Source organism: Acanthaster planci, linkage group LG03 (assembly GCF_054643075.1).
Source record: "Acanthaster planci isolate LZ-2023a linkage group LG03, COTS_SCS, whole genome shotgun sequence".
NCBI classification, from domain to species: Eukaryota; Metazoa; Echinodermata; class Asteroidea; order Valvatida; family Acanthasteridae; genus Acanthaster; species Acanthaster planci.
The window spans coordinates 19,327,680-19,348,824 of NC_141779.1; the positions used below are offsets into that span (position 1 = coordinate 19,327,680).

At 39.9% G+C, this 21,145-nt stretch overlaps 1 protein-coding gene across 1 annotated transcript; it reads right to left on the reverse strand.

Annotated features, from left to right (window-relative positions):
- Positions 1–9,859: 9,859 nt before the first annotated feature.
- LOC110991246 (phospholipase A2 AP-PLA2-I-like) lies at positions 9,860–15,459 on the reverse strand. Its single transcript, XM_022256550.2, has 4 exons — positions 15,314–15,459; positions 11,346–11,502; positions 11,026–11,162; positions 9,860–10,534 (listed from the first exon to the last, which is right to left on the reverse strand). Exons 1-4 carry the CDS (start codon positions 15,354–15,356, stop codon positions 10,386–10,388), a joined length of 486 nt encoding a protein of 161 aa, XP_022112242.2. The 5' UTR covers positions 15,357–15,459; the 3' UTR covers positions 9,860–10,385.
- Positions 15,460–21,145: the final 5,686 nt, after the last annotated feature.

A 21,145-nucleotide genomic window follows, 5' to 3' on the forward strand; every position in this document is an offset into this window, starting at 1 on the left:
TTATACTTTTTTGTCCCATGGGTTTTCCATGAGTATTCAAAGACTACAGAATTCACAAACAATGAAACCAAAAACCTCGAAATTGTATGAGCTTCTTAAAATAGCCGAGAAAGAAAAATCGAGGCAATAAGATTCTTATCCCCAATTTATAGACTGATTTTGATATTGCATATCAAATGAAATTGGTAACAGAGCCTAGTTTGTACACGGTTGCTTCGAAATCTAAGTCTATTATGTTCTTGATCTCACATTATCAATAAGAGCAGAATGAAGGGCAAAACAATCAATAGGCCTACATTTTTCGACAGCTGAATACTGACAAAATGCTTTCCCATCACAGCCACAATAATTAACCACAGGAAAAGGATACTGAATTGATTAACAAAATAAGCGCATTGCTTTATTCTCATATCCGTCATATCGGAATTTGCACTAGAAAGTATAGATTACTTCCTGATTATGATTCACATTCCTTTTTTAAAACTCAATTAAAAAGATTAATTGCTTTGACATCTGGTTAAGTTCTGTGCATGCTTGGAGTTGTAGTAATTAGGTGTATTTGACAAAAGAACTGAAGCCCGGTGAGAGGAAAATTGGAACAGATATTGAACAATTTATTGTGTAGTTGAGTTTAACTGTCATTCCCGAAATGGAGGGAGAGGAGCCAGCAACCAGACCAGCAAGCCAGCTTATGACGTGGGCGAGATGCTTGAGAAATATCAACTCAAGCGAAGCATCTGGCCCTTACCAAACACCATCCTGGCTTCTCAGAAAATTCTCAGTTTATCTTCTTAAACCAATTTGTGCAATAAACGGTAACACAGGAGTGTTATCCTGGGGTATGACAATCTACGAATATTTTAGCTCTTCCTAAAATCCAACCTAAATCATCAATAATGAAAGTGATATCCTCCTCGTATCTATCCGCCTGCCAAAATGTAGCAACGTATGTTTATAAAGATTTCTAGAAAGATGAGCTTCGCCAAGACATGTAATTTGATCCAACTCTTAATTGGACACTTGGCATCATGAAAGTGGTGGGAAAAAACATACTGTTAAAGTTCGACTGTCGTTCAACAGATAGCTTCTGACCACATAAACCATAAAGCTGTTGGTTAAAAAGTTGGTTTATTTTTCAAGTCCCACAGAAATTAGCTCTACATCTGATTTTGTTGGTCCAAATCCTATCAGTTGCTCTCAGAACCAGTATGAAAATTGGCTGGCAAACGCGTGTTTAGTAATATGTACTTTAAATTCGAGCTTACAAAATAACTCGCAACTGCCAAGGAGAAACAAAAGTTAGCCTGCTGGTGCTTAACCAAATTAATTAAATAAAAAATTGCCTGCCGAGTTTATGAATAAATGTTACCATCAAAGTGTATTCAAGATAGGAATCGGCTACGTGCATGGACCCATTGGCTGTGAGGGGCAAACGCCGGCGACCCAATTTTCAAAGCCCACGCAGCTGTGACTGACAAACTTTGACGTAGAAAAACCACAGGGAGGTAGAACTCAGCGCAGTCGTCAAGAAGAGAGACTGGAGGTTTTGCAGTCCACGCTGAGCCTCTTTGTAAACTCATCACGCACCAAGGGTTGTGAATTTCAAGAATCGAGCATTTTTCTACCTACTGAAGTCTGTTTTTTTTCAACTACCACCTGGCCTTATGCATGGCCGCTATGCATGTATGCATGCAATGAATTCACTTCATCAGCCCCCCCCCTTTCAAATTACATTGACTTTAATGAAAACCTAGGAGTTGGTCTAGTTGAAGATGATTTTGATTCGAAATCTGCGTGTGCCACTTTCAGTCTGTCGACACTATTTAAATCGTGTTTACCGTGTCTAAAATAAAGTATTTGTTCCCTCTTTTCATGACACGATATGGACCACTATAAGATAGTTGTAGTAGTTTTTGACCGAGTCGACACGAACAAAAACGTGTGCAAGTGAACAGATCATCAGGAACATGGTTTGGACACTGATTACTTCGAGGTGATGGTAAGTGAAGCCAAAACATATATGGTGTCGCAAACGATCTACTTAACTATCTGGGTCAACAGATCATGTGACGGAACTATGAATTTTCCAGGCAGTCTTAATGTCAGTAATAACAAAACTACATTGAATATTGTTTATTTTGGGAGCAGAGCTTTAAAAAAATAATCCAACAAATCCAGTTATATTTTATTGATGTATCTGACGGTGGAAACTTTACCACATTGTTTCCTCCCATTACAGGTACATAGGCCTATAGTTTCCAGATAGGTAGTTCATAGACTTACAATATGAAGTAAAATGGTATGTAAGTTATTCTTTTACACTATGTAAGTAGTGACAGTTGACCGATGGCAGGTCCTTACAAACTTCACTGTGTATTGAGAACCACATAATGACAGGGAGAAGTCTGAGACACCTGGTGGAAATGGGTGTGCGGGTCCCATGTAAGCAGTCCACTAACGTTTGTGCCATATATGAGCTGCAGATGCATGCTTAAAGTGACGTTTATTGGGGAAAATCTGAATCGATTCATGCACCTACATCTTTGAAGTATGCTTATTTATTGACGGAAATGGTCAAAACGTTCATGCCTCGCTTTTACCGACCATATTATCAGTTTGACGACTTCGTGGGTTTGTAAGTATATCTCTAAATTCATATTTTCTCATCACAACTGTTTTTAATCCGCTGTAATAAAAGATGGCAAACGATTGTTAAATAGAATAGGGGGTTAAATAAACTTGCAAACAGTAATCACGTGACAATTTTGTCTACAATAGCCCCTGTAGTAATTTCATCACTCTCAAACTTCAACAACAACAACGACGACGACAACAAACAACCACAATAACTACATCGACCACATCGACCACATCGACCACATCGACCAGAACGACCACAACGACCACATCGACCACATCCACCACATCGACCACAACGACCACAACGACCACATCGACCACATCGACCACATCGACCACATCGACCACATCGACCACAACGACCACATCGACCACATCGACCACTACGACCACAACAAGAACAACAAAAAACAATAATGACAGGAATCAGTCACTACATTCTAAAGGTTCACAATCAAGGGAAGTGGAACGATTCCAAGTCAACGCTTTCTGTAATGTTGGCTCTCCATGGACATCTTTGAATAGGCTTAAGGTTTACATTTAAGATCCAAAAATCCTTTAAGGAGAAAGAACTTCGGTTCATTGTATAACGTCATGATGTTAACGACAGAGGAAGAGTGCCTTATTTGAAAACGCTGTAAAGTTTGGGTATAGGTGAACTTTCATGATTGATCCACGCCGATTCTTCGTTGATGGGGAGGACTTAAGGCTAGTTCATACTTCACGTGAACGCGAAAGCGAAGCTAAGTTGACGTCATGACAAATTTGAAGTGACAGTTCGCTCAAGTTGCACGAATTCACAACAGAAGTATTTGATCTGACGTCACAGATATACGCCTTTTTATTGCTTTCACACCAAGTGTGAACTGGCCTTTTAATTAAGACGGGGGAGCAAATGTTTCACATGTACCTGTAGTATAGAAATACGGGCGATTCACAATACTGCGCGTCCAAGAGTTTACAACGCTTTGGCCAATTACAACGCGCGAACTCTGTCGACCCCTTCCAAATGCGCAAGCGGACCATGCAGTTCGTAAGTGACTTCGTCATACACGTGCCACGATTTGCAGGCTCCCATTGAATAATGACTGAAATTGAGCGTTAGCTTCTCGTTCCATGTAAACGGCGATCAATGCACGTAACTCTATGTTAAACTGATGTGACGTCACACTTACAAACCGGATTGGGTCGACAGATTTTGCACGTTGTGGTTGGCCAACGCGTGTTTAACTCTTGGAGGCTAACTATTGTGAAACGCCGGTATTGTAAGTTTCCTAAACAAGTCGTTTGTCTACATTTTCAGTATTCTGACGCTGTTTTGTGGCCGTTTAATTATATAAACGTTGCACGAAACCCAGGAGCTTGTGCTAGGTGTAATGGCTGAATGACCTCTAGTCTTGGTTCGAAGACCTTGTAGTTTATTCAACGACACAAACATCATGCGACAAATTACACGAACCGTCACTAGACGAGTCGCTATCACAGGAAAGGTGGAGCGGTTGTACGCAAAAAAGAATGTCACAATGAATCGCATAAGCTATGCGCACAGACATATAAACACGTAGACCACCAGTTTTGCGTGTATAACCTTGATTTTAAAAAGCGTGGTCAAGCAGTGGGCGAAACGATGAATGGCAGCGCGTACATTGCAAATTGCGCGTAACACACTTAGATTGCATGCATTTGTTAACATGTGTTTTAAAAAGACGCTCCTTTTGTACTCTTTTGTACTGCTATCTCTTCTTTTCAAATGTTGGGACCGCATTTTTTTGAATCTGCAATCGCCAGATTAACTAAGAAGAGGACTTTTTTCCACAATCAGAAAATGTTTTCATATCATTTTATGGCCAGAATTCTTCAACTGTGTGTAAATTCCCTGTACCGATGGGTGAATTTGCCTACACTTTTGGATTTAGTTTAGTGCCGTCTCGACTACGGTACCCTGCCGTTGTCTTGAATAGGAGCTGCCCGTCTGTGTGTTTGTATGTTTAATCTCCATTATAAAAACTGGATAGGACACGGCTCCTTCCATCTTGGGTTTAAAAGTTTGAGTTACGATCGTCACATACCGGCGTGCCCGCGACATGTATGGTGCGCAAGGGGAAATTAGTCGGTCTGAAGAATGTGCTGCTCCTATTTCTTTAAAAAAAAATCATACAGATCGTAATAGGCCTGACCAATAATGACCAATGTCGGAAAGTGGCGTATCTTGACGTATAGTGGATTTTATTTATATGTAGTTGTTTTTGACAATACAACTGGTTGTCCAAACAAAATGTATTAGGGTGTGATCGGTTTCTAGTCAAATTTATGTTGGATCTTTTTACTGGAAACTATTCAGTAAGATGTATTTATTGACATCATTTGTTTTGATATCATGAGCAACTTTCCAAGCGTAGAGGATGAATGATATTAAAGTGATCTTGCTGATGCATAAGGTCCTAAATTTTGCCCAAGTGTGAAATGGTTAGCTTGTTGGTCTATTATGCCGATCAGTGTCTACGCTCATTTCACTTGTATAAACCTGTAACTTTTAAAGTAAAATACTGCTCTGTTTTTACTGTCTCAGTATTCTGTTATAATTTCAGTTTGTTGTCAAATCTGGAAACACGCATTTTTATTTGTGTATTTGGCGAAGAAATAATTTAAATTAAGGAGGGGTTTTCTCTAATGTATCAAAATCAAAGGCGTTTAACTTTATAGACCTGCAGTCTGTAATAAATTGAGGTGTGTAAAACAGAAAAAAGACTTTGTACCTAGTCCAGTGTGCATTTTGTACTACATGTCAGGGTGCTATCAATATGTACAGTTCTTTACGTCATACAGCTGTGCTTTTCGTTGCTTTTTGAGAAAAAAAAAACCGTCCGCGAAAACAACGCTCCACAGTAAAATCCTTCTGTTTTCTGTCCCGATTCTATGGTTTTTTATTTGTTTGCAAATGAGCTTTAATATAGGGAAAAAAATAAAGATCCTCGGCTCTTACTATTAATTTGTAAACTTTAATCTGTACTACGAAGATTGCACTCATTCAAGATATATCTAAGACTGCACTTAAAAGAACATCTCTGAGCTAAGACGTTTGAGATTGATTTATACAGCATCCAAACATACCTCTATGTTCCAAAATACGCATGCGCAGAAACCCGCAAACCCTCGCCGCCAGCTGCCCACATTTTCCGAGTCCTCACCATGCGTAAGCGTGAACATGTCCCAGTCAGTCTTATAATGGAGATCAATGCATATAAACGCCATGACCGCCAGCGCCGTGCGTGTAACCGTGATTTTTTGGAAAAGTATGGGAGCAACGCACCTATATTGTTTACATATGCCCCCAAAATACTTTCACTTATTTGCTTTTTGCTACTGTTATCTCTCCTTTTCACAGGCCCGTTGCCTGACCAGAGACGGGGGGGGGGTTCGTCAAACCCAAAATGGAACTTGTGGCACTGTGAACACATATTTTTATACAAAAGACTATCTTAATGTGCTTTGGAACACAACATTAACAAGTTCCATTTTGGGGCGAACCGAAGGATGCATGTAAGACTTGTATAGGCCCCTAACTTCAGTTTGTAGGTTTACAGCGTGTTGTAAATTGGCCTGGTACATGAATTTGCTCTTCACCCAGCGCGTTGAATTGGGCGCTGGGTGACAAGCGAATGATAATTATTAACATTATTATTTTAAAAAAGTGATACATTGTAGTAAATCATTATTACCTGTACTCACCTAACTAAAAATTGTAGTGGGTATGTGAAATCGAAATTTATTAATCAGAATATTTGGAGTTTGATTAAATTTCACCTTTTGTGAAATTGGAGGTAAAATGGTGCTCCACACACAAACGTTAAAAGCAGTTAGGCCGCGTTAGGTATATTCTACGCGGTGTTTAGTGACTGATTTCATTCTTCAAATGCTGCCTTATAAGCCTCCCGGAGTTCAGTATAAACTGCAGAGCTATTTTCAGAATGAGAAACAGTGTATAAACTGTGGCTTATATTCGGAAAAAATGCGGTATATTAGTATTAAATATATTAAAAAAAAACAAAGCAAAAAAACAAAAACAAATATTAAAAATATTAAAAAAAACACCCCCAACAGCGGAACTTGGAAGAGCGGGGGTTCGTTTGAACCTTCCGAACCTTCCCCCAGCCAACAGGCCTGTTTCAAGTGTTGCAACCGAATTGATTCCAGCTATATAGGCCTGATTAGGTAATTATAGGAATTTTTTTTACAATCAATTTGCTCCATAAACTTTTAAGCTTGGGAATCTTCAACATGCATTTAGTTTGTGTAGGCCCATCTGTGCATGCTCAATAGTGACATAATGGTCGTCGGGCTGAAAAAAATATTCTAGCAGACGACGCGCATCGGTGGTGACCTGTGTGAGGGATTTGTACTGCCCTTCCCTTGAAGACCTCGCGTGTGAATGAATTGCCAGGAGTCTATCAAATGGTGCTATTAAATAGCTTCTAGTAAGAAAGATCGCCGGAAAGTATATAATCAAAGAAAGTGGAGTATGTCAATTTTACAACAAAGTATAATTAGGAAAAATTATCGTTTCTTTACCTATTAAACTTTGTGTCTACTTTTCACAATTTTGCCGAGTTTACCTTCAAATAACTTTGTACAAAACAGGTTATTTTCTCTAGGAAGATAACAATTTTTTAAAATTCACTTCATTTTTCATTGGAACCCATTTTCGTCATTTTCCGTGTTTTTCACCTTACTTAGTGCCCAATTTTCACACTTTAGTCGAATTCCCCTGAGATCATCGGGGATATACTGTTTGGAAGACTGATAATTTTTTGTATATATCGGCTCATTTTTTCAAGATTGAGAGCCATTTGTCTGATATGCGGTTTGTTTTTCGTGCAGATTCAAATTTCTGCTCTGAGTTTGGCAGCAGTCAAATGTCTAGATTATGGGCATGGTGCACACGTAAACATACCTGGATACGAGTGCGTTTGGGTACGAGTTGACCTACTGCATTGCACGAATACACGTCAAATTGCCTGACTAAAAGGCACAAACAAAAAGTTTCCGTTTTCATCCATACGGTTTCCTTCTTGTATGATACTTTCTCATTAAAGTATTCATGATATTCTTCACCATTCACAAGTAGAGAAGTGTCAGGGAAATCTCAGCAGAACTAAAAACAAAACCTTTAAAATGTTAGCTTTGCTTTCAACTTCTGACTCTGTGCGTGACAAAAACGGCCAAAAATTTGGCAGATAATGGATTTCTATAGTGTGCAAATTAGCAAAAGGGACTTTGGATATTGAAATTCCAGTCGGTATGGAAAAGAGGGGCAAACAACTTTATCTGAGCTTGATGTTGATCAATTACTTTTGGGGTCCTCCTGCCGGAGTCAAGAGCCATTTTACTGGCTTCTGTCGCTACTGTGGATTCAGTGCGCATGCGCACAACTGAGTGAGGGGCATGAACATTATGTGTCAACTGTGCGTAAATTCCCTACACCCAGGGTTGAATTTGCCCATAGTTTTGATTTTAGTCGGGCGCCGCCAAGATCACGAATGTTCATGTAGTTTTGAATGCGATCTGGTGGTCTATGTGTTTATATCACTAATCTCTATACACTGGATAGGCAGCTCAGCAGTAACTGTCTGTGTGTGAACTGAAGGGACCGAGAGGCCATCTTAGGATATTCAATACAATCCAACTTCAGTCCATTTACTAAAGTGCATTCATGCATGGCGCTAAAGCCGGTAAAAATGCCATTGTATTGAATAACCTAAGATGGCGGCACAGTCGCTTCAATTCGCAGAGCAGAGCTGCCTATCCAGTGTACAGAGATCAGTGGTTTATATATCTGTGCTCAGAACTGAAGGGCTGATACATTTGTCGCCACTAAGAGTCTCAATGTCTCCCATTGCACACACAGCACAAATATCGGATAGCAGCACTGCGAAAAGCGTTTTGGACCCAAGACGACATGACGTCAGGATCTCTGGTCTTGGCACCACCGTCACTTAAAGAAAATGGAATGGACTAACGTTTTCAGGAAGCACCGGGCAACTTTTCTGAGCTATCGTTGATTGGATAGCATTTCTTTGAACATTGGTTCAGCACGTCCCGGTGCACACTGGCGGATACATATTGGGAGAGGCAGCAAACACCCCACATTCACGCCTGCCACGAACTTGTGTGTATATACACAAACTTTTTGTGGATGAGATATCAATAGGACTTGAGGCTATGCATGGCGAAAGTACTAACTATGTGAAGTTTGCGGTGACACCATGTAATCAAATACTCTCTTTGAGTGTGTGTGGTTCTGAAAAGAACCGGGGTTCACTCGACGTTTCGAACAGTGTGCTCTGTTCGTCTTCAGGAGAAAGAGTCACTCTTTCTCCTGAAGACGAACAGAGCACACTGTTCGAAACGTCGAGTGAACCCCGGTTCTTTTCAGAACCACACACACTCAAAGAGAGTATTTGATTACATGGTGTCACCGCAAACTTCACATAGGATGAGATATCGTCCTGCAGCACCTTGACAGCATGCAGGCCCATATCCAGGGATGTTGGAGGTCAACGGCTTACATTTAAGGGTTGCAACCCTCCTGGTATATACCATATAAGGGTCTTATCTGCGAAAAATACGACCCCCCCCCGAAAAAATTGAACCCCCAGCAAAAGTTATGGATCTGTCCCTTGTAACGGGACGACCGAGCCTGTGGTATTGAACAACAATTCTGTTTGGCAGTGTTTGAGTCCAGGGTGTGCCTTTTCTTTCGCCAATGGCGGGTATTCTGCCAGTGCGGAGTCAAACACGGCACCAGGGCCGCCATTATAGTAAGACACTTTTAACCAGACCTTTCTTTTAACCAGACACTTCTCCTTTTAAAAAGGAGAAGTGTTGGCAATAGACTGAAAACAGTATAGGTTATTAAACTGACATACTCTTGTCAAGACAACTCATCTACATCACCCTATGATACTTCTGTTATTCACCCGTTCATGTTTCAGAACCCTATTAGGGATGTGGTCGTTAGATAGGCAGTAGTCCGATATCTAATCTTTCCATCAATATATAATACTGTACCATCAAGCAGGTCCATTGTCTGGGCCTGCTTAGTGGCTGTTTTTACAGAGTACGGATGCACATCCGCCCTGAGAGAAACTTAATTACCACTTAACCAACAAGCCACTGCTTCCTGCACATTAATTAAAGAAAAACTATAACACTTAAGATCTTAGTGTGCAATATAGCTCTATTTTATTACGTTCACCAACAACTTGAACAGCTCTCAATTCGACACCTGTTAATTGTTGTCATCCTGGTGTATGAGAGGTCAAGCATTCATTTTCAAAAAGAAATATAGGACCTATGGGTAAAGGAACACGCTTACAGATCATTTTGTTATTCTTTTCCTTTATTTCCCTCGCAAGTGAACACGCCATGATCACGCTTGGTCTGATGCGTGCAAATCCAAACGGCTACATGCTTTTTAAAAATTGTTTTCAGGTTTTTTTGCCTTAGTCAACAGATAAAATACCGTTCACAAAACCCCTTCAATCAAATTTCCTCTTATGACAAGAACACAGAATTAAAAGTATGCATTTTAGTTATTTTTTCATTATTGCGTGTCCCCTTAACCCTGCTTCTCCCAAACTTTTGCTAATGTACGTTGATTAGTTAAGCAAGTAATTTAATTTCAGTGATCTTGATAAAGTTTCCATTGCTTTGGCTTCCACTCAAGGAATCCAGCACCATATTAACTAGCAGTTGTCGTTATCGTAGTCGATGAGCTTGGGGTTGAAGGTAGACCGCTTGTCGGCGAAGCACTGCGCCCCAATGCGGTCGCATTCACACATGAAGGCTTTGCATTTGGTTCTTATGACGTACCATGGGTAATCCTCTTCTTTAGCTGTAAAATGATAAAACTGAAGATTAACGGCTGACATATGGCAAGTACGGAAAAGCTCTCGTTACGCAGTTACCCTGTCCCGTTTGAGCTGTTGTGAGCATGACTGCATGTATCCAGTTGTTCCTAATCAGGACAAGGTAAAAGGCCTCTTCCAGGCATCTCAATGGGGTCTTCAACATACCCGTGAACAATGACTGCGGTATATATTTGCATACATCAAAAGATTGTGCCCAACATAAAATGAGCCACGAGAAGGTTGACGCCATTCATGATCACACTGCGACGAAATAAATTGATGAAAGGAAGAGAACTGCTCACTTATTTTCAACGTTTTCTACACTTAGAGTCGTTTTTATAAATGTATTTTCACTAATTCATTACTATCTCTTATTCGAATTAAGTGCCCTTGACTATACACAGAACGTGTGCCCAATAATAATGCAGCAAAGTACGAACCCAAGTGCTAAGAATGAATATAACTGATGGCTTACTGCATTTGATGGCACACTGGCCAGATTCGTCGGTATATTTGTCGTAGTCGTAAATCGTGCCATAGGTTTCTATGGTCCAGCACCCGACATCTTCCATAACAGCTCTCCCGTAGCAGTCGTCGTGTTGTTTACAACAGCTGGATACAGAAATGAAATTCAACTGAAAAATTATGAAATTCAACTGAAAAATTGAATTTATGATTGGCTGGAAGAATCACTGAAAACATGCCCTGTGACATCTAAAGGGAATCTGAAACCATTTTCTTCAAGGGGGGAATGTCAGCTCGAAAGGGTCGGCTAGAACCTGTGGTATGACTCACTCGTCAGTTTCGTCCATTGGTGTGCCATTCCCTCCGTAGCCACAATAACAGCCATAGCCGTTGTATTCTAACCCTTCAGAGTAGCCGAGGTTCCCCAGGCACATGATCATCTTTCCAAATTGGTACACGTTTTGAATCTCCCCTCTTGATGCAGCGCCTGTCAAGGCGAAACAAACATTATTTGGCTTTTTATGCTGCAATAAGCTGAACTTGAAGAAAATCTTCTTAACCTGATATATTAAGTGTAACCGCATTAAAAAAAAAACTAATGCCATCTATCAATCTTAAGCAGTGTACACTGTCTGAAAATTATTGAAATTTGAAAGGTAGATGATGTGCAACTATATATTTTATAGTGAGACACTTCCTCAGGGAGACGAGGAATATCTGGTCTTGAAGTAACCATCAACATGATTCGCCTGATGATGTCTACTACGATTACTTTTGTTTCGTCCTGTTCCACTAGTCAAAAATGGAGGAACAACTGTCATACAGTGCACCCTGTAACATAAGTTGAGGCGGCGGCAGTGACAATCCTGCAAATTATCAAAGCTTTTAGACCATTCCATGGTGGACTTAGATACTGAAGTGCGTAAGGCATGGGCGCAGTAAAGTTTAAAAAATGCAGATTAAAGTAAATCCATAAATACCTTGGAGAGTTTCCCCATTCAATAGCGTGCAACGCGACCGTTCTTTAATAAACACTGGCAATGAGGTTATTCGACACGCTGCGTTTCAGGACGGTAGTATGATGCTGTATGCTGTGCATTTAGTCAAAATTGATTATAAAGGAAAACATTTTTCTTATGGGACTGCGGCTAAGCCATCGACCTCCCTCTCGAAAAGCAAGCAAAAAATAAACAGAAAGTTCAAGTATATTATTTCCCAGGTCGGGGACCAAAACACATTCTAGCGATGACGCCAGACTACTGATGCATACGCTGTTCGCTTGTGCAAAGACGACACATTTTTTAAAGGTATTTTTAGATCACGGTTTGCAGATGACATCGGACTCTTTATTGGCCCAAAACGGCAATACAATTCACAGGAAATATGCTAACCCAGATCTAAACGAAACTTCCCTTTCATTTGGTATCTCCATAAGCGATCCAGGAGATTTTTTGGTCGAATCTGGCACTGGAGGTGTTGAATTTGTTGGTTAGACGAGTTCCTTTAAGTCGATGGAAAGGTTTACGCGAAAAATAAAGCTTTGCCAAGTTTGTTTTATGCATGAAAATGTTGCCATTAAAAATATCCAGCGAATCACGGTGGAAAATTCTATGCTTATTGCGGTGATTCTCCAAAATAGCGATCGCAAACAATTTTGCCACAGACTCCAACGATAACATGGTAAACAGCAACAGCAGCCATGTTAGCTGCTGGCATTGCAAATTTCGTTATTTTCCCATCACCTTGCAGGGCAATGACATCATTATCAAGTAATCAAATGGAAATGATGTCATTGCCGCTTGAACAACGACATAACTAAAAACTAGGAATGTTGCTGGATTGTTTTCGGAATTAACTGACCATTTCATTTTTAAATAACCCGCTTCAAATTTAACATGTTTTTGTGTATGTTTGTCTCTTAAATTCATTTTCACACATACTGGCTACGGTCTAGTCTTGGTTACAAGACCTTCCAGTTGTTTTTTTTTTTGACACGACCAAACACGTACACTGTTAGAGGGCGCTCTCGCTATACGAATTGTTATCGCAGGAAGGTCTTGTACATTTTGCTTTCATTTCTTATGTTTTTTGGTGTTTTTCCTCGACTTTTCGAGGAAGTCAATCAATAGCCTCATTTGAGCCTTATATTGAATTATTCACATAAGTTTAAGGTGTCACTCAACCGAAAACTGAAAACGAAATGGCGTCCCAATCTCGATTTCTGCACAAAATGCCATCTTTAGGTTGTAACATACCTTTAAGATACGCCAATAGATTATTTTTTGTAACAACTTTTCATATTCATCTATTCGTCTATCATTTACCCGATAAGTTTCCAGGTTGGGGAAATAATAGACCAAATTTGCAGTGCTCAAGCGAGCAGGGACATCATACATCGTGACCGTACCGTGGTGCAACATGCCAAAAATTAAAAATGGCTCAATTTCTTTTCTTAAATGCGCTCATGGCAACATTTTGGCTGTACTGAATGCTTAGCTGTGAGCATCGGTAAACACCCGTCCACTCTGATGTTAATTTATGTTTAAATTGGAAAACGTAGTTTGTAAACACGAAGTATGTTAGAGTCACAACTTCCACTGATCATAAGTCATGTAATATAAATAATGCACATCTTTCTTTATTACCATATCTGTTGCCGCCCAAGACATTACAAAATATCCAAGACCTTCCTGTGCTGAAGATTCGTAAGGTGATGCGCCCTTTACATATACATACGCGTATGTACAGTGTATTACGTGTGATGGTTCGAGTCGTGGAACAAATGGAAAGTCTTGCAACCAAGACTATCTACAGTCTTGCTTGGGCAATATTTGTTCAGTGTGTACAAATTTGAAAATCCACCAAGACCCACAATAGGTTGTGCCAGTAAATGTGATGTCCAAACTGTCCACGTGTTTCCCGTCTGATTTCGTTGAGTCAAAACTAAAAATGTTAACAACAAAATGAAGTGAAGTCTTAATTTTAATATTATACACTTACAGGAGACATTGTACTGAAGTTCATTGATATATTGAATAAATGTACCAAGCACAAATGAGCACAGCTATAAATAAACAGCTTAACTATAACTACGGCAGTTTTTTTTTTTTACCGTAGATCACATTAAAAAACCCGAGGTCGAAACTTGACAAAGATTTACATTTAACAACTACTTTCTGGGATGACAAAATCAGTTTTAACTGAGAAGTTAGAACGATTAATTTTTATAATTTAGACAATGTTTCTTTCATAGCGTTGACTTTGAATTTCCTTGTTTTTTACTTCAGAAACGTCAGCTCCCTGTTTCTCGCTTTGGTATCATCTCTGCCCTGTTGAAGAATTGTGTCACTCATATCACATCGTCTACCACACAATTCGGGTGCGTCTTCAGATCTAAAAAACACAAATCATGGTTTTCTTGGAGATTTGTCTGGGGAACTTTGGAGAAAATAAACGACAAATGGATCATTCACTTTCAAACGATCCCAACTTTGATATGGTGAAGTATCACATACAAAGCCCGATGGGCTAGACAGACTGTCATTAACTATTTAGGCCTACAGTCAAGCATTAAAAAGTACAAGAAACTTTCTGAAAAGCTGCTCCTTGATTTACCAAGCTTGATTTACCACCGATCTCTGGCAATTTACTGCTGTGCAAATCCAGACCATTATTCTTTCCAACTGTGTCCACTCCGGGAGCAGAATTCAGCTCTCTTCGAAATCCGACGACTGAAGTGCAATAACTTTAACCAGTTTTTGAAAAAGTTTGTTTGAAAGTGCACGCAAAAAATGCAACACTCGTTATTTACCCTCCTGAAAACACGTATACGCGGTACGAGTTTCGGAAGATATGTTTTATCCAGTCTTTATACTGGACATCAGTGGTTTTAATCCATTTCTGAGAGTCTTTGTGCGCTACGGCTTGCAGAACCTACCGTGCGCTCGCCAGGTCCATTTAAAGAGGTTCTTCTGGACAACTCGCACGAGGATCAATACCGTAAAATGTAAGTAGATCCTGGAACAAAACCTTGAATATTTATCGCATATTGACTACTTTCCACTCACTGACTAAAACGGCATTGATGAATGAGATAAATATGCACTTTGTCGGTCTTCAACTAATTTTTGATACCGTCAGATCAGGAGAAAGAATGCCCTCGCCGGTGGGTCGGGCATTATATTTAGTCGCGTCCATTCTCCTGATCAGGTCTCAAACGTACAAATATTTATTCCCGTATTAATTAACATGCACCGTCAACTGATACAGCGGTAATGAGCTATTGGCTACAAACTTACTCGCTAGAGCAACTGTAGACGCCAGAAAAACAAGAAACTTCATAACGAAGGATTGCAGATGATGGTCGAAATAGAGAGTTAGCTTCAATTGCTGGTTGCTTGTTGCATGAAAAGCTTCGAAGTCGGTGATTTGTCTATCGATACAAGACTTGCATTTATACTTTTTTCCTCCATGGGTTTTCCACATGTATTCAAAGCCTATAGAAATACCGGTAACAAACAATGAAGCAGTTAAGCTGAAACAAAACAAGATTTTATAACAAACTCCAATGAAATCGGCAACAGAACCTAGTTTTTCCACGGTTGCATCCAATTTCAAGTCTATCCTGTTCCTGATCTTATGCTATCAGTTTAAGCAGAACAAAAACCAATCAATATGTATCGACAGCTGACTACTGACAAAATGTTTTCCCATGGAAGAAGGATATGGTTGGATATAAAACAAAAAAAGTGCTTTTTATTATCTTAATCCATCATGTCGGACTTTGGTGGCACTACAAAGTATACATTGCTTCCTGAAATTGATTCATATACGCCTTTTAATTAAAACTGAGTTGAAAAGAATTTTTTGCTTTGATATCTGGTGAGAGAGCAGATGTGAAGTTCTGTACAGGCTTGAAGTTGAAGCTTCCAGGGCTTAAAGTCACTAAACTATATGAAGAGTTACTTACTACTAAAATGCATTCTACAAAAAGAATGAAAGCTTGTAAGCAGAATGATGAAGCCGACATTTAGCAGTTTCTTGAAGTTGAGTCGAACAGTCATTCCTAAAATTAAGGGAAGATTATACGGTTATACGGGCAATAAAGGAAGCAAGCAAGCTTAGGAGCAGACAAGAATGGAAACAAGCAAACAGAGCAGGTAAGTACGGATCGAGGCAAATAAATAACAATATAATCGAGATGCAGGCAATTTAATGAACAAACCAACAGATGAACAAAACACAGACTAAACTAGGGAAGTGTTTGGCAAATACTGGACAACTTGCAACTGTGGAGGTTACAGCGGGCTGATGATAAAATCTACTGAAAGTTGACTCAGCCGATCAAACTGCTACTGGGCAACTCCTAGTTATAGGAACAAAAGGCTGCTGCTCTTCCTGTTTAATGAGCTTTGAAATACTCTGCATCAACACCCGCTGAGCCAAGTATTTCCACCATTCAATGACTATTATTGAGGAAACTACCTTTCTGTTAGGTTTCTGATGACTGATAAATAGCTGGGTCTCAGAACCACGGCATGCAGCCTTTCATTCCAAATAGTGTACTACTGATATTGCACTGGATAAATATGCGCATACTTAAAGGCTTCAGTGAGCTCCCTTGATATCGTGGCCAGGCCTATGCTGCTTATGTAATCTGGACGGTACAAACTTCAGACAGCTATACGCTACTACTAAGTTCCTTATGCTAATGTTCTCAAGAGACAAAACCCTTCCTAAGGTAACTAATCCCAAAAGAAAGACAGTGTTAAGGGTTAGCATCTTCACAGACAACTGAGCTCCAGGTTGCAGACTTCGAATGTAATATGACTACTGGCTCCTTATCCCAAGTAAGAGCATACTTTGGTCTCTTAAAATTGAAAAAAAAAAGCTTGCATATTTTAATTCTGGAAATTGACTGACTAGTACACCTCCATCTAGACCTTAATGTCCTGTAACTTAGACTTTCATCTTTCCCACAAGCCACCGGGGATTCCATTATTTCATTTGTAGGTGAAAAACAGGATCATACGACCCCTTCTATGACACCAGCTACACCAAGCTGTCCATGCAGACTCATACTGTTTGGGTGTTGACTCGCTGTAACTGTAAAGCATGACCTGAACGACCTCTGACGAAAAATCTGTGGCTTCGAACTGCCTCCTCAAAGTAACCATGCTGACATGTGTAGGGAATTGCTCAGGGGATGTGGTTGACCCGAAAGAGGCTACGTGACAATGTTCTCCTGGTGCGGGAGGAGAATTGGTTGTGCCATGGCTAACTTGAGCAATAACGAATGGGTACAAAGCTTGAGTTGTCGATGTTGGTGCTATTACAAGGACTGTTGCCTGATTTACTTCTACTTTTCCCAACACTTGTGCTAAGACACAAAAGGGTGGAAACGTATATGTTTGTTCTCTCATCCATGATATTGAAAACATGTTTATCGCTACTGCCCCCTGATAATTTATCCTTGAGGTAAACAAGTCGGTTGTCGGATAGAGCTCTAGCCTCGTGCATACTTGAAGAACGTGAGTGCTCAGCACCATTATTTGTGTATATATCATTTGTGTCTGTCTACAAACAGTCGTGATTAGGAATCCGTAATGAGGTTTTCTGTGCGTGGAATGTGGTATGCTGCGAGTGTGATTTCGAGTTCCATGCACCACTTCTACATTTCTGTTGCAAGGTACAGCGGTGAGGCGTGTGTCCCCCTTTGTGCTTGAAGTAAGCTACTGCAGTTGAATTGTCTAACAGCATCACAATGTGGCACTTCTCTTTGTCCCGAGTAAAGATCTGATGTGCCTGGGAGGATGCTAGTAATTCTAGAAATTGATGTGATGCTTATTGTCCGATTCGTTACTCGTAGTCGTAATGACGGCGTAAGTTTCTGCGGTCCGGCGCCCGACGTCTTCCAAAACATCTCTCCCGTAGCAGTACGGTCGTCGTGTTGTTTGCAGCAACTGAATAAATAGAGAAATGGAAAAGTTCGGAGCTCATACGGCTGTATAATTCATAGTGTAGAAGAATTAAGTTTTTTTATTGACTTAATAATTAGAGGACAGTATGTCTTGCAGTATTTGCTGTCTTATAGGTATTAAGTATCCTGCCTATGTACATTTAGTGCAAAGTATGCTGGTCATTTCAGTAGAGCAAGAGTTTGTGCATACCTGACACAAAGCAATATTCACTGAACCAGTGAATAAACTTCAAACCACCTTTAGTGATGGGCAAGATTTGCTTTGGAAGTATTACACTCTCTTCTTCATATGCCAAATTTTATGTAAGATATGTCATTCAGGAATTTACCAGAAAAAATGAAAGATATTAGCACTTTTTTGGAATAAGCCTTGTAGCACGAACCAGCTTGAAAGGGTTGATTAGAAGCTGTGGTATTACTCGTTAGTGTCGTCCAGCGGTGCGCCTTTTCCTCCGTAACCACAGTAGCAACCATAGCCGTTGTATTCTAACCATTCCGAGTAGCCTAGATCTCCCAGGAACGTGATCATCTTGCCAAAATGGTACACGTTCTGAATCTCCCCTGTTAATGCAGCGTCTGTCAGGCCAAAGAGCAAGAATTAGTCATACAATCAGGAAGCAAAACCTTTGTAACCTGATACATTAAGTGTAGCCGTTTATATAAACTTAAACTTTAACATTTACAAACCCTGCAAGTTATTAAAATTTGAATGAATGATTAATATTGTTGAGCTAAATATTACTAAAACACTTCCTTTTGAAAAAAATCTTCGAATAGTAGACAACATGTTTTGTCTGACGATCGGCATGAATATCTGAATGTGCCGGGAATTCACATATGAAGTGATCAAAAGAGCGCCGGTGTTAAAATGACGATGTCTGTAGCGATTAATTCTGCTTCGTCCCGTTCCTTTAACCAAAACCTGAAGTTTCAAATTGGGTGAACAGCAGTCTTACTAGGCATGATTCAATATAAGTTGAGGTGACAGCAGAGACAATCGTAGAGACTTATCAAAGTTTCAAACTATTCCATGGTGGATGGATACGGCAGTGCGTAAAGTTTGCGTATGGTTGAGTATATGATACATAAAGTTGTTATATTTGGAAACTAATGTGCAAAAAGTAATAGAAGATACACCCACAAATAACGCAACGTGAATAGGCTGCAAACATACTCGCCACAGCAACTGTACACGCCAGGAAAACATGACGGTTGAAATACTGAAGTATAGGGTAACTGCTAGCTGCTTGTTCTTTCAAAAAACTTCGAAGTTGGTAATCTGTCTCGCGATGCGAGGCTTGCAATTAAACAGTTTTGCTGTAGAAATAAACATTACAATACAGCCTCGAAATAAAGAAGAGAAGCAAAACAGTACCAAGTAGATAATTATCCCCAATTTATTGAATGATGTAATGCAAAAGTTCAAATAAAATCGGCAACAGAATCCAGTTTTTACACGTTTGTTTAGAACTGCAAGTCTCTAATGAAATTATTTTGATCTCATGTTATCAATAAAAGCAGAAGAAAAAGCGAGAATATGGTTAAATATGAAACATAAAAAAGTTCTTTGGCTGTAATAAGGAGTAAAGATTACGCCCATAGGCCTACCTCCTTTAAAAACCTAATTAAAAAAGTTACTGTTTTGATATCTGGTGGTAAAGCATATCTTTTGTTCGAGCTTGGAGTTGTATCAGGGGTTTAACTCTAAACGAGTCTATAACTTCAACTGTGTGAAAATTGATATCTTCACTTCGTTTGATGAGGAGATATACAATATCACAAATGTCATTTTAGTAATACCTCGCGCGGTAGCCTTTGCTACCCTTGCTGAGGATATTTCCAGCCTTGGTGCTCACGGTGAGGTCATCATGGGAATCTGTTTCATTATGGTGTGCCACCAACAGTTTGCAACGTGTTGAACAATCAGAGTGCACAAATCGTGTCAGCCCTTTCCAACTGCGCATTAAATAGCCAAATAAAAACAAATCAAAATATTTTAAACTTTTTTTTCATTTATAAGGAAATAAATTTAAAACAATGTCCGACTTTTAAGAAAAATTCTGATGTTAAACCCTTTCAGCCCCAGACGTGTCAGCTGGGCTCAAAGTAGCATGCGTGTTCTTTACCAAAGAACCTTTGTGTCCCACCATTTCAGTGTCACTACGTTACCAACGTTCCTCTTTGCAACACAGACCAAAATGCCAGCAACAGGAATGTACATAGCACTCTCGCCCGTTTGACATCGTCTCAAGCGTTCTGATTGGACGATATGGCTTGGAGACGCGCTTGATGCGTCCCTACAAAAACCGCAAGAGGCGAAATGGCCGGGGCTGCGGACATTGTCGAAGAAATTTTAGCAGATCGTGGCTCTAAAATACTCTCGGATGCAACTTCCTCCTCGTTCTCATCAGAAGGCAGTTATGATGAATTAGTTGCAAACACACCCTTCACCACATCAAAGCCACTAGGCATCCCCGAGCCGAACTTCAGGTAGGCCTAAGGCATGTACAAATGTACAGCCTTGCAACTAGACAGTCTAGTATCAGTCATTCATATCATAACCATTACAATGTTTTGCATTTTCTAACCATTAGCAGGCTCGCCATACTTTTCCTGATGTCCCAAATGTGTCACGAATCCTAATTGCTAATCAAGGAAAAAGAAGGATTCCAATCTTTTTTGTTTAAACCCGTAAATGTACTGTGCCGTCTCAATACAGATTAACTTGTCATGGTGTCCCAGCAGAAATTAAAAGATCACCCTCAATTAACTGACATATCGTACGGAAAATAGAACACGCTTTCTTTGGCAGAATACCACTTTGAGAGTGTGCGTGTATATGACTAAAGGAGTGGTGAATCAAGATTTAGTTTACAGGCAGTGTGTGTGAATAGGCATTTCAGTCCATCCCAAATTAGGGAAGCCCGATGTATCACCTCTTCAATAAACAGCTGAATAAAACAAAGTTGTTAACACTTTGTAAATATTGTTCTTATTAGTCCTAATATTATTCTTCAATAACGCAGGACTGGATGGCAAGCAACCACCACTTACCAAAATCCACAACCTGTGAACTTCACGGGACCGACTGGGTGTAGCCAGAATTTTAGTCATCTGTCACCCCTATAGATATTTCAACTCTTCTTCTGTG